This window comes from Zonotrichia leucophrys, chromosome 5 (genome assembly GCF_028769735.1).
Source record: "Zonotrichia leucophrys gambelii isolate GWCS_2022_RI chromosome 5, RI_Zleu_2.0, whole genome shotgun sequence".
Taxonomy (NCBI): Eukaryota; Metazoa; Chordata; class Aves; order Passeriformes; family Passerellidae; genus Zonotrichia; species Zonotrichia leucophrys.
Genome location: NC_088175.1, coordinates 1,703,198 through 1,716,773, shown reverse-complemented (window position 1 = coordinate 1,716,773; position 13,576 = coordinate 1,703,198). Strand labels below are relative to the sequence as shown.

Sequence of the window (13,576 nt, the reverse complement as noted above, 5' to 3'; positions counted from 1 at the left end):
AAAAACAAAAGAAGAAGAAGAAAAAAAAGATAAAATAAAATAAAATAAAATAAAATAAAATAAAATAAAATAAAATAAAATAAAATAAAATAAAATAAAATAAAATAAAACCTTGCCGTGGACCTTTAGAAAAGACAGCCTACTGGGTAATTTCTCCTTCAGTGATGGTCAATCTCACAAAAAATGTAAAAAAGGGACTGAACATTTCCATGGGTATGGGCCCCATCCAGGGAGGAGTGCTGTAGCAAGTGACAGCAATGTTTGGGAAGGGACTCGAGTCCTTGTGGGCTTAGGCTGTGGCCGATCAATAATTTATTTTTATCTATTTATTTTCCCAGCTCATGCTTGCATTGTGCTGCCTGCTATTTAGGGAGCTCAAGGCTTCCCAGTTAACATTGCCTGGCCACTGGTTTGGCCTGGAAATGCCAGTGCCAGACCAGGCCCTGCTGAGTTATTTGTCTGTGACTTGCCAGGACCAAGATCAGTTGGTGCTGCTCCCTCCCCTCCACCTTGGCCATCAGCTCAGCAGTGTTTGTGCCCCAAAAATGCAGCAGAATTGGCTATTTTTTTTTTGTTTTTGTGTTGTTGCTGTGCTGATCTCTTGTACACTCTGCTAAAGCATTTTGCACCTAAGTCCAGCCCAGCAAAAAGATCACAGTTTTTTCCTCCTAGGACCATTTGTGCCAGGGATACAGAGAACCAGATACCTCAAATCTGGGGTCTCTGCCAGCTCTCCCTTCAGGCTGACAGAGGGTCCTGCTGCAGGAGTACATTTTTCAATTGTTATTTCATTAGCATATGTTTTATAGCATCGCAGTGTCAAGGGCTATTTCTGGCTATGACTTCACACTGATGCCTTTGGAAAGCCACACAGCACAAGGAGAAGGAGGGAGGAAACAACCCAGATGATCTGTTGTTATAACTGGAGCATGTGGGAAGCATCATCCCTGCAGCCTCCACGGGGACAATCCAGTCATTAGGGGCTGATTCACGCTCTGGGCTCTGCCTGGAGAGCCACGTCCTCTGGAGCAGGGTCTGGAAGGGACCTGGGCTTGGGGAGCCACAGAAAGGCTTTGGAGGCAGGTGGGGAACTGTCTAGTGTGAAGCAAAATGCTGAGGAATGGATGGAGGGGTGAGGCTTGTCAAAGAGACAGCTGAGTGTTCCTTCTGGCTCAGGAGGACAAATGAGTGAGAGGAGGTGTTGCTGTGGAACTGGGTGGCAGGTGGAACTGTCAGCCCTACAAAACAAGCAGGAATATTAAGGCACGGGGTGAAAACTGACTGGGAACTGAATATAACTCCAGTCTGGCTTGCAAAGGCTTGCAGGGCTGATGGATCGTGGCACAGGCTCTGAGCTCAGAGTTTGTGAACACAGAATGAAAGACTGAACAGGATTTGGACATGGGGCAAGGGCTTGGGTCATATTTTGGGATTGGCTTTTGGATCATCTGTTTTCACCATGTGGATAGGAAAGATGTGTGGTCTGTAAGGGCCACCAAAGCAGCTAAGACTAGTGCTGCCTACAGAGACATGATAAGAATAAAACTAAAGAAAGTGAAACCCAAAGCATCAAAGCCCCAGTTCTGCTGAGTGCAGGTTTTTCTGGAAGTGACAGTCTGTTCTGGTGTGGGTTTTTTGATCTCTCTGCACAGTGCTGCAAAGTATATTCTGCCTGAAGTGGCCTTTTGCAGACAGCAGGGTCTCCTTCTGCACTGTTTGTGCCTTTCATAGCAGTCAGTCATGGCCAAAACCAGCACAGCCAAGAGGGTGCTGCTTTCCTGGTGGAAGCAAAGCCCTGCATCCAGGGCTGCTGGAACCCAGAGGGAGTGAAGCAAATTCCCAAATTTGCTTTCTCCCCTGCTGGCTTCAGTGTCAGCTGTGACTGGAGGAGCTGGTGGATGTGGGTTACAACATTCCCAGTCTGTGAGGAACCTGGAGCCTCCTCCCTTGCTCTCAGCAGATGATTTTTTGCAAGGTTTCTGTGCAGACTATGTCCCTTTCTTTATTTTATCACTCACTGGCATTTGGAGTCAGGAGAGGGAAATTTCACCACAAAAAAATGTGTTGCTCCCTGTACTTCCTTCTGCCCTTCTGCTGGCAGAGCAAAGCAGTGAGAAATAATTTCTTCTCCTCTCCAGGGGGTGAAATTATTCTGCAAGCTTTGAGTGCAATCACACCATATCAGAGTGTGGACAGTGGAAACAGCAAAAGAATTCAAAATGTAACTAAGCATGGGATTCGGACTCTCTTGTAATGGACACACTTGTCCTGGGAGAAGAATGTTGGGATGTTGGGGTGGATGCAAATCTGGCTGGGTTAGCACTTAAAAAGTCAACAGCTGGTGACTGATAGACTAGTGCTGAATTATAGCAGTTTTCTGATCTTGAAAATGGGAATTATTCTCTGTATCTTCAATGCCACCATGTGGTAAAGGTAAGAAAACACTGATTACACCAAGCATGGTATTTGCAGTAGGAAGATGGGTATATGGGGGGTTGCACAGCCTCATCAAACTTTATTTTTTTGATTAGGCAAAACACAATCTTAGGGATGAATGTATTTGTGTGTGTTTTACTGCTGAAACAGAATGAAAACGAAAGGGAGAAGGTCAGCAGTTCAACCATTACAACTCAAACCTGATTGCTATTATTTGTGAAAAAAATCCCAACAAACTCCACAAACATTACCAACAACAAATCCCAGTGTATGACAGTAACAAACAAGCCATGGGGAAGGAAAATGATAAATGTTTTGCAGTTCTTTACCTGCCCTGCAGTGTCATAAAGCCCCAGCAAGTGTTGTTGTCCTCCCACAGTCACGGTTACTGGAAGAGAGAAACAAGAAATGTTATTTATGCACAGGCCAGTGGCCTCATTTTGATGTGTTCTAATCCCAAAATGCCAACAGACACATTAGCAGGTGTCCTCCACTGGGCATCCTGAACCCAGCACATCTATCCAACCCAAACTGAATCACACCAAAAGCAAATCCTTCATGCCAAGATCTCATTTCTGCACAAACAGCCCAGGGTGATGAGCTGCACACACTGCTGCCATCAGGGTCCAGAGACAGGGGGACATTTGCCTGTCCCTGCAGACACCAAATGAACACCCTGGACTTGAGAGCACAGGATTCCTGCCTCCCCACCATGGGCATTGGGGTGGGCTGGTCATGGATCATTGGGAAGGTTTTTTATAATTTTATTCCTTCCAGGCTGTGGAATGATGAAGCATTCAGCAGTAGCTGGTGTTTGGTGGGTCTCACTGGAGGGGCAGCTGTCCTGCCCTGTGAAGGTGAAGCGGCAGTGTTTAGTACCTGGGACTGTGTGGTGGGTGAAGGACAAGGAAGGAAGAGGAGCTGGAATATTTTCAGGGATGTTGACCACATTCTGTGGCAAACGAAGGAAAGCTTAGTTTGTTGCTCACATCCAGCATATTTACTCCTTTAGCAGAAATCACTATGAACTTCATTTTGAGCCCACTGACAAATTTTGACATCAACAAAAATGTTTTCTCATTACCCCATTATTTGCTGATTCCTGTAACCAGTGTTATTTCTTATACAGGACATGATCTGGGTTAATGACATTTAGTTAACCAGTTAATCTGCTTAAATCATTACTACTCAACTGGAAAGAAAGGAGGCCAGTCCAGTTCCACCCATTAGTCAACAGGAAGCCTTCAAACATTTGTCAGGAAGGTTGCTTAAAATAATTATATTGTTGCAGCATATGGACTATTAATTTTTTTTAAACATGAGGACAAGTGGCAAGACCTAGGAATGAACATAAAACTTTGTCAGGAATGGGGGAAGAGGCTCAGACTGGTGTCTATCAGGTGATCCCAACTTGCAATTAATGAGGCTGGGAATGAGTAATGGTTATTTTGAACAATAGAAAAAAAGAGACTTGAAAACATCATGCAGTATCCTGCTGATTTTTGGTTTGTTTGGTGATAAAATTTGTAGCAGAAAAGCAGCTACAAATCTATGGAATTTAATAGCTCCTGCACTGGGGAACAATGTCCTGTTTGAAATCTCTTGGACTGAGAGTCTCTGCCAGTGTGACTGGACAGGCTGACTATTCAGCAGCTTTATTTGCTTGCAGAGACACAGCAGTGCTGTCAGCACATAAAGAGCAAACCTGACATCCTGGAAGTACAAAGGCTCAGTGGGGACCAGACTTGCTGATGAGAGCAGGCTGGGCTGCACTCTGCACTGCTGGGGCTGCCTTGGGATGTGCACTCAGGAGGAGGTGGGGAAGGGGAGGCAGCTCCCTCTCCTTATCTCAGCTCTGCACTCTGCAGCTCCAGGGAACTCATGGACGCTGGCCATGGATGCCCAAGGTGGGAAAGAAGTACAAGAGTGGGGACATGGCCACCAACACAGACAGGAGACAGTCCAGATGCCCCATCCTCTTCCTTCAACCTGACTTGAATGAAATTATTTAAAATAATCCTCCCTGGTGCTGTGGTTTTCAGCTTCTTGTGGTGTAGGGAATCCCAGAATGCCCAGCAGAGGTATGAAGTGTGTAAGTTACTGGCAACACTCCTGCTTTTCTTAGCTGCCTTCTCAGAAGCAGTGGGGTTACAGGTGTCAGCACAGCTCACCGGAGGCAGCGGGAAATTTGCTTTTTTTCCCCCACTTGCAACCTTGGCAAGCCTCCAATCCGCCCTTGTGCCAAGAAATGCAGGAGCCAGACCTGCTCTGGAGGTTTTACTCTGCTCAAGGACCAGCTGTGAAGATGTACCCTTCAGCTGAAGGCAGCATTCCAGCTGCAGTGCACAGCTGGCCGAGGTGGTGTTTGGGAGCACACGCGGTCTCTGGGGCTGTGAACAGCAGTTCCCTGTCAGTCCTTGGTGGAATGTGCAGGGAGCCTGCAGAGCTCCTCCAAAGCAGGATGCTCTCAGGACAGCTGTGAGGCACATGGAGGTGCAGATTGTGACCTGTGCAGAATGTTCACAGGGGTCTTAGGATGAGAGAAGAGACGAGGATCTGACTCCATGTTTCAGAAGACTTGATTTATTATTTTATGATATATGTTATATTAAAACTATATTAAAATAATAGAAGAAAGGATTTCATCAGAAGGCTGGCTAAGAATAGAATAGGAAAGAATTATAACAAAGGTTTGTGGCTTGGGCTCTGTGTCCGAGCCATCTGACTGTGACTGGCCATTAACTAGAAACAACCAACATGAGACCAATCACAGATGCACCTGTTGCATTCCACAGCAGCAGATAATCAATGTTTACATTTTGTTCCTGAGGCCACTCAGCTGCTCAGGAGGAAAAATCCTAAGGAAAGGATTTTTCAGAAAAGATGTCTGTGACAGTGCAGATCAGCTCGACTCTGAAGAGCCATGTGCCACACATCAGTGCTGACAGCGTTATCCAGCTCTGCCTCTCCTGCTGGCTCATCCTGAGCACTGGCAGATTGGGCTGGGTCCTGCTTGCAAAGACATGTTCAGCGCTTAAAAAACTTAAAAGCTGAAATTTACTCTGCTGTGAAGCTTTGCTGGCCCATCTCTTTCTTGGTGGCATCTGACTGAGAGAGCTGCACTGGCAAAAAGCCCTGGTGCAGATACAAATTGCTGGTGTGTTCCAGTAATTAATATGGTTTGGAGATAAGCTGTTTGGATGGAGGATCAGTCCACCTCGAGTGTGCTGTGCTCTGCCAGAAGGATTTAACTCCTAGACTCTTATCTGTGCTTTGTGGTCCATGAAGTCACGGTGGATGTTTTGCAGCAGGTCTGTGGAGCCACACACTGAGCAGTGACTGATGGCTTGTGCAGTTCAGTTTGGCTCCTGGTCACCTCTGGGAAATGCTGAGGGGGAATAAAGAGATTGGTGGTGTCCTACCATTACTCTTTCCCCACACAAGGGATAAGAATTGCAAGGGCTCTTGGAAAAAATACATCCTGAGTCTATCCAGCTTGCATATCACATTTAATTCTGCTTCTACATCTTGTCCCTTATGTGTCCTGCTGTGAATTTCTGCATGGCACCAGTCCTATATTTTTACTTTTTCTCTCTTTCTTTTTCTCTCTTTCTCTCCTTTTTACATTTTTCCTTTTTTCCCCCTCCCCCGCTTTTTCTTTTGCCCATCAAACTTTATATTTTCTTTTTTCTTGTCGATTGTTCTAGCCTGTCTCATCATCAATGGATATTCTTCCTGCCCATATCACCTCTGAATTTGCAGCTACCACCCCAGCAAAACCTCAAGTGCTGTCCTTGGATTCCTGGCTCTGAATGCAGTGGGGACCAAATGGCTCCCACTGGCAAATCAAATGAACCCTGGCTCTTGAAACAGTGATGTCCAGGTTAATATATTAGTGCTAAAATTTCCACCACACTTTCAAGCAGGCAAAACAGATGTGAAAATAAATGGCTCTTGCCTGTGAAATAAATGGCTTTTGCCTCTGAAAACTTCATGGTGTTTTTATACCACGAGTTTATCAATCTGCCTCTGTCAGGCAAAAGTCTATTCAGAGTATCCACTTGGTGGGTCATATTTATGAGCTGAGATTGCCCTGCTAGATTTGTAGGCCTCACTTCTGGCTTTATTCCAGTTTACTCTTACTTACCCTGTTATTATCTTTTCCTGTTCTCTCCGTGGACAGGCCTATGGGAAGCCAATGAGGAATTCCTTCCCAGCCACTGGGGTAATGCAGGCTCCTTTATGGGATTGTGAACTCGACTTTATGAGCAGTCTTGGAGTAACAAGACAAATATGAACTCTCCTTGTCATTTACTGACTGTATTGATGTATTGATTAAGCACTGAAACGACCTGGCCTTTAACACTGAGTGCAGTAGAGACTGCAGTAAAGTGAGGTTGAATATTTGCACAATCCTGGCCCTCCTTTCTCTCCAGTCTAGGTTGCACCAGATGATGCAGCAGGGCAGATGTTCCCCTCCCTTCACTAGGTGGTTTTAACCAAGTGCAGAGTGTGTAAAACACTGCTTTAAAGGTGATTGCTAGGTCATAAATTAGCTGGGTATTGCTTACTAAAGTTTGAATTACTATTTTGGGTCACTTCCAAGGTTTTATAGCAGGTCTGTGTGTCTGGAGTTCTGCTAAATGACCTCAGCACAGAGCTTGGCCACCACAGCAGAAGGACAAGGTGTAGATCGATATTGTGTGGGATGGACCTCATGTGGACCATGAACAGGTCTGAGCTGGGAGCTCTGTTTTTAAATCCATGCTTAGTTTGTGTTCTGGGGACAATGTGACAATTTCCATTGATGTTCTCAACGCCCAGATTGCCCCAGATCCACCTGTCAGTGGCCAATCTTTGCCCAACCCTTCTCCCACTGTGCTTTGTTTGGTAACTTTTTGGGGCTGAGCAGCACTCATGGAAGAGCCCTTCAGCCAGACAGCAGCAATGTTCACTGCACTGACAGGAATGGGACATAAATTGTCTGCTGAACTCTCACAACATCTTCAGTTTGATTAATGGAGCAAAGCAACACATAAATCTCTGTATGACACCAAGCTAGGATGCAATATCTCAGCCTCGCTTAGCTGTGGCACAGGAGAGTGGATTTGCACATCAGGGGGAATTTTTCCATGCCAGTGAAGAAGTGCTTGCAGAACCCAAAGACTGTGAAACCCCCAGCCAGAATACACACAGGAGCCAAGCAGTGTCTAATGTGACATCAGATGGGAAAAGTAATCTATTTATTCCAGTGCCTTCCTGCCAACAAATTAAGGTCCAGCTGCTTCAGAGAAAGAAGCCAGGAGCCTGTGAGCCAGCAGGGATGGTGGCACCTGCCTGGGTGGAAAGACTTTCTCATGGTTTTGGGCAAATTAAACTGCTTCAAGCCTCAGACTTTCACAAGGGCCATCTTCAGCCCTAGGCAGCCAGCTCTGAGTATTAATCTGTGCACAGACTGCTCACTATGATTACATGTACCTCGTGAATGTTGCTTAACACAGAATAATCAAAAAATGATAAAATGATTGGGGTGGAAGGGATCTTAAAGACAGTGTAGGTCCAAGCCCCCTGCCATGGCAGGGATATCTGGCACTAGACCAGGTTGCTCAGTGCCCCATCCAGCCTGACCTTGAGCACTTCCAGGGATGGACACCAGTACAAGAACAACTGCAGTTCTGGTTGATCTGCTGGCACTAGAAATGCCCAAGTCTCTTTGTTTTCATTCTGGGAAAAAGGATAAAACCAGAACATGGGCAAAAGGACAGATCTTGGTCAGCAAGTTCCTTCTAAGGCACCTTTCAGGGTAATTCCTCTGATGTGAGGCTCCTGACACAGTGAATGTGGTCTGCTCTCCAGCAGCTGATGTCCCTGGGGATACTGACTCTGTGTTTGCTCACTGGGTAATATTTTTCCTTCCTTCCTAAATGCACTTTTGTGAAATCTCTTGTAATGAACTGGAAATTCCCCTCCACTCTACAGATGTTTTCTGCTCTCTGGAACTTACACCAGACAGGACAGGAGTATTCTGGTAGGAGTTTGTTTGAAGAAGAATGATTTCAAAAATCTGGTTTATAATTGTCCTCTTTTTGTACTGCATAGCTCCTAAATAAGGGTCTCTGTGGCTGGAATTTGAGGATCCCTGTCCCAGCTAGGCACTGAAACTCAAAAACACCTCAAAGGCATTTTGATCAAAGATATCCAGATCTTTAATTCCCTTTGGTTCCCATAATGGTCAGGCATCTAAATAACTGAGCTGGAATTACATATCCCAGGCTTTAAGAATTAGGAGCTTTGAATATTCCATCATAAAACAAAGTGAATGTGGGCAGTGCATTTTTATAGCACCTTCCAAGTGCCTCATGTACATTTCTGAATCCTATTTTGGGTAATATTTTTCTTCAGAATATCTTCCTTTGGCTAATCCAGGTGGAGAAAATAAAACTGAGGGATTAGGTGTCATACAATGCTTTGATTTTTTGGGTGACTGTCTGGGAAAAAATTTCTGTTGCTGTGGACCACCCTTCAGAAGTTGTTGTTCTGCTGCAGCTGAAGCTGGGAATGCTCTGGAAACTGGGAATGCTCTGGAAACTGCAAATCAAAGCCCTGGGGATGCCATAATCCAGCAGACACCAAAGAAATACAGTAAAAAAAAAGAATAAGTAAGACCTTAAGGACAGACATGCAGGACGATCCATGACAATCACCCAGCTGAGCTCTGCCACTGGTTCCCACTTTAGCCAGAAGCCTCACTTGCAGTGCTGCCCTTGGAAATATCCCTTTTTGCTTTGGCTGAAAGGCAATCCTGCAATGTTTTGTGGCCAGCCCACCCAGGGCAGGTAAGAGCTGGTGTTACAGGACCCTTGGCTGCACAAGGGTCTGTGACTCCAGCCTGGGCCTTTCTTCACTTCCATACATCAGGGTCATCTCCAGGAGTCTGAGTGATTTGATGCTCAAGGAATGTTCTCCCACTCTCTCCTTCATGACAAACAAGATTTGATTACAGCCAAGTCAATGTTCTACCCCAAACTTGCCCTGCAGCTTATCCACATTCTTCTGAAAAGCAAATCAAAAGCACGCTATTTTACCCTGTAATTGGCCTAAATACCCCACTTTATATGTAAATTTTACTAAATGCTTTGAATTGCTCTTGGAATCATCTACCACCAGTCACACACAGACCTCTGAGAGCCAATATTTTCCAAAAGGAAGGCTCTGAGTAAACCTCACCATTCCCTGTCACCTCATCAGTGGATGAGATCTATGTTCTGCTGAGCAAATACTTCTGCCCATCTGATATTTACAATATCTGAAAAACATTTCCAGTCTGCTCCCTGTTGGGAGCACAGAGAGGCCTCCAGGGCTGGGATTCAGCTGATTTCACTCCTGTAGCTCTTGGTCTAATGAGGTGGTGAGGAATTTGCTGCTTTGTCTTTAGGCCACAGACATTTAGTGATTCTAAAGCCAGATAGGATTCATAGTATCATTTATTCTGCTCTAAATAGCTTATCTAGTGTCTTCCTACAAGGCATATTTTCTTGTTCTTGAATTATTCTTGCAGCTGTTTTCCAAATATTTTGTTGAGCAGTTGCTGTGACCAGACAGTGTGGTCTAGCAATGGTTTCGTTAATGATCTAGCCAGAGGTAACATGACTTTCCTATTCCTACCTGTCACCCCCCCAATGGCTCATCTAAAGCTCTCTTTGGTTGATTATCCTCATTATTTAATGAGTCTTGCTGTGCTTTATTCCTTTCTTAAGGCTAAAGTCCAGTCATTCTTGGCTTTTGTATTTGCAAGCCTTTTTATTACATTCTTTTTTAACTCTGTGGCTGAGTGGAAAATCTGGAGACTGTAACTCAAACACCCACTGAAGGCATCTCACAAAAGGGGAGGGGAACAGCCAGGCTCCTGCAATGATCCCAGAGCATGGAAGTCAACTATAAAGCTTTTTTGGGAGTCAGCATTAAAGGCTTTGGGAAGTCTGGGGTTGTCTATGCAGTGACAAGCTTTTTCAACAGAATGTTTCAGAAACATTCTGTATAATTTTTCTCAGAAAAATTATAAAAAATAAAAAAATAAATCCAAACCCTTCTCAATGTTCTCTTTCCAGACATCTCCCCACTGCCTCTATGGACTGCTCTTCATCCTGGGCTATTATCTCTAAGGGGCACCACCTCCCCTCTTCCTTGTCCATACAGGTTTGAAGATTTCAGTGGAATCAGTGGGAAAATGCCCAATCCTGCCTCCTGCTGCAGCCCCCCTGGGGAAGGAGGGTGGCACCAAGTGAAAATTCCATTGTCCCATCTGCAACAGCAACAGATTCATGGAGACGGTGCCATCCTAGAGGAGGATTCACAACTTGTGCTGTGTGGTTTTTTTGGAACCTGAGAGAAAAAACAATGCAGCTCTTCACAGAGGAGGTGTACCTGTCCATCAATCATTTTTAATCGAGCAGCTCTAATGAAATATTCTCAATCTTTCAAAATGCACTGAGAAGTCAGACTTCAGCACTGGCCAGCATACATGACATGGAACACAAAAGCAGTGGAGGTTGATTAGGAAAATGAATTTGGTCCAGAAATGGATGAAAGAGAATAGAAATTCCCAAAGCTTCCAGAACATCTTGAGCCAGCTTCTGCTCAGTCTGGGACATTACTTATTTATAGGCAGCATGAATGAAGTTGATTTATCGGAATCATCGACCTCATTGTTTGTAAAATCAGCACTGGAGGATTTCCCCTGTATCCCCATGAATTATTGCTGTGCTAATCAATCCTTGAACAAATTCAGCTCCACTGATGGCAGGGTCTGAGGAACCCTGGGGTCTCTGTGCCCAGTTTCTCCAGTAACAGTGTGGAGGGAGCTCTTGGGAGCTCAAGGTTGTGCAAAGCCCTGCTGGATGGAAAAGGCAAACATGATCACAGTCCTTGGGGAATTGAAGAGCAATTGACATTGTGTCCAAGAGAGTGTTTTGTTAGATTCCCGTCTGTCTTAAATGGAGGGCTGAGCCCTGCCACAGGCTGGGAGGAGCTTCCTGAGTGTTTCAGCCCCATCAGTTGTCCTCATGAAGGGAAGTTCTGCTCTTGAGTTAGAAACCAATAATAACTGCCAGATAAATGTAGTAAATTTGTGGGCAAATAGGCTCAATGGTAATCTAATTGAAGGTCTTTTTGCTCTTCACTGAAAGTTACAGAACTAAATCCAACCAAATGCAAGGCAGACTAACAACTGCAGCATTGAGCAATATAACTACATAGAACCTGATCATGTTCTTTAAAAAATGTGATTGTTACTAAACAATGAGGAATACTGGATATTATCTTAATCCTGGTGGAGGGGAAATGCCTTTTCTGAGACTATCTGTGACATTGAGATGAATGAAAAAACAAAATTTTGGCTGCGACTGTAGTGTAAACCTATTACAAAAGGAAAAAAAAAGGCAACACGTAGATTTTAAAATATTTTTAGCTCTACTAAATATTTTTGAAGTTTCCATTACTCCAGCACAATATTTAGGAAAATCAATTTTTTGGAGCTGGGTTTATAACTCAAGTCAACAGCAAACACAGTAAAGCTCTCTGATTATTAATGTGCAACTGATAATTGGAGTACCTTCAACAAGTATAACAAGTATTTTAACAAGTTATGCTGACCTGACCTGTAAAAGACCAGATACTACAGCATTTTCAGTTTACTTTAATATAGATAAAGTGAGTCAGGACTCTAATTAAATCTTGAAACCTAACAGTGAAGGATGTATTTGGAGACTCCTAACAGTGATGCTGAGATCATGATAAGCAGAGAAAGGAGTGGGAATTTTGCAGCAAACACAAAAAATGGGAATGGAGGGAGAAAAATACAGGAATAAAGGGAGTTTTGGACTATTTTCCTGTCTCCTTTCTGCTGTTCATGTGAGGCAAAAGTCATTCCCCTACCTCAGCTGAGTGCTGGGGAAAAGAATATCCCCAAAGTTATGTCAGGCATCTGGTTATCAAGGGAACATGAGACTTGGTAAATAGCATCAGAATAAATGGGAGATTAGTGGCAAAATGAAACAAATTGCACTGAAATGTATCCAGGCAATACACAGGGTGTTTCCCAGAGCATGGGAGGACAAGTCTCCCTGTGTGGCTGGGGGGAATCAAGGCAGCTCATCTCTGCACTTGCACTGTTCAAAGGTCAGGATAAGGGGATATTTTTGCCTGGAAAGCAGAGGAATGCAGCCTGCAGAGGCAGTGCTGCCTCACAGTGCTGGCTTCTTGCTCTAGGTGTCCTTCTGAAGCCTGTGGTGACCTGCTTTGGTCTGGGTTATATGACAATGGGAGCAGACAATGCTGATGGAAGGGCACAGAAAGTCATCTCTGCAGTGGGTTTGTCCCCACTGTGGGCTGGACCTTCCAGTGATGCAGTGACTCTGGCCCAGTGACTTACACTGGCAGAAGGCCCTGTCAATACTGGCAGAGCACTATAGCACATCCTACCTCCACCAGGTGTGATTCTGGGGGAAAAAATGGCCTTTCTGCTTATCAGCATCTTCAACAAAAAGTACAGATGCCAAAGCTGGAAAGGAAGAAAAAAATTGCCTGATATACAAGATGGGGACAAGTGTGTGTTTTCTATAAGAACCTGATATTGGAGGAAATATGATTTATAATATAATAATGATTTATAATATAATATAGGAATATAAACCAGGAAGCAGCCACAGCTTGGCTGCTGTCTGTGCAAAGAGCCTGGGACTCCTCTTCCTCACCCTCGGTGCCAGGTAAGCTGGGCAGGCCTGCCCTGAGCTGGCTGTGGTACCTAAAGCCAGGATGTGTCTAGTGCCAGGCTGAGGTGTTTGGGATGCTGTATTTGGGCACAGATATCCAGGACATGTGTGTGTGTGTGTCCCAGGCACTGCCATGAGCACTTGAGCAAGGTCTCTGCAGTCAGAGGCTCTCCCTGGCTCAGCCAGCACAGCGGTGCCTCGGGCATCATTCCAGAGTTAGGGCAGCAGAACTTAAAATAGCATGTGATGGCTCTGGGGAGTGGGACTTAAAATAGCATCTGATCCTCTGAGCTGTGAACTGATGGGGCAGGGGCACGTTTGGCACACTGAACTGAATCCAGCAGGCCCCAGGGTAATGCTGAGGTCAGTGT

General features: G+C 44.8%; 1 protein-coding gene across 2 annotated transcripts in view; it reads right to left on the bottom strand.

Annotated features, from left to right (window-relative positions):
- The window catches only part of RHOJ (ras homolog family member J), a 64,140-nt gene that overhangs the window by 13,406 nt on the left and 37,158 nt on the right, over positions 1-13,576 (bottom strand). For both annotated transcript variants that reach the window (XM_064714017.1, XM_064714016.1), the window contains one exon: positions 2,766-2,824. In XM_064714017.1, coding sequence (XP_064570087.1) covers positions 2,766-2,824 — 59 coding nt within the window. The remainder of the gene's footprint in view (positions 1-2,765; positions 2,825-13,576) is intronic.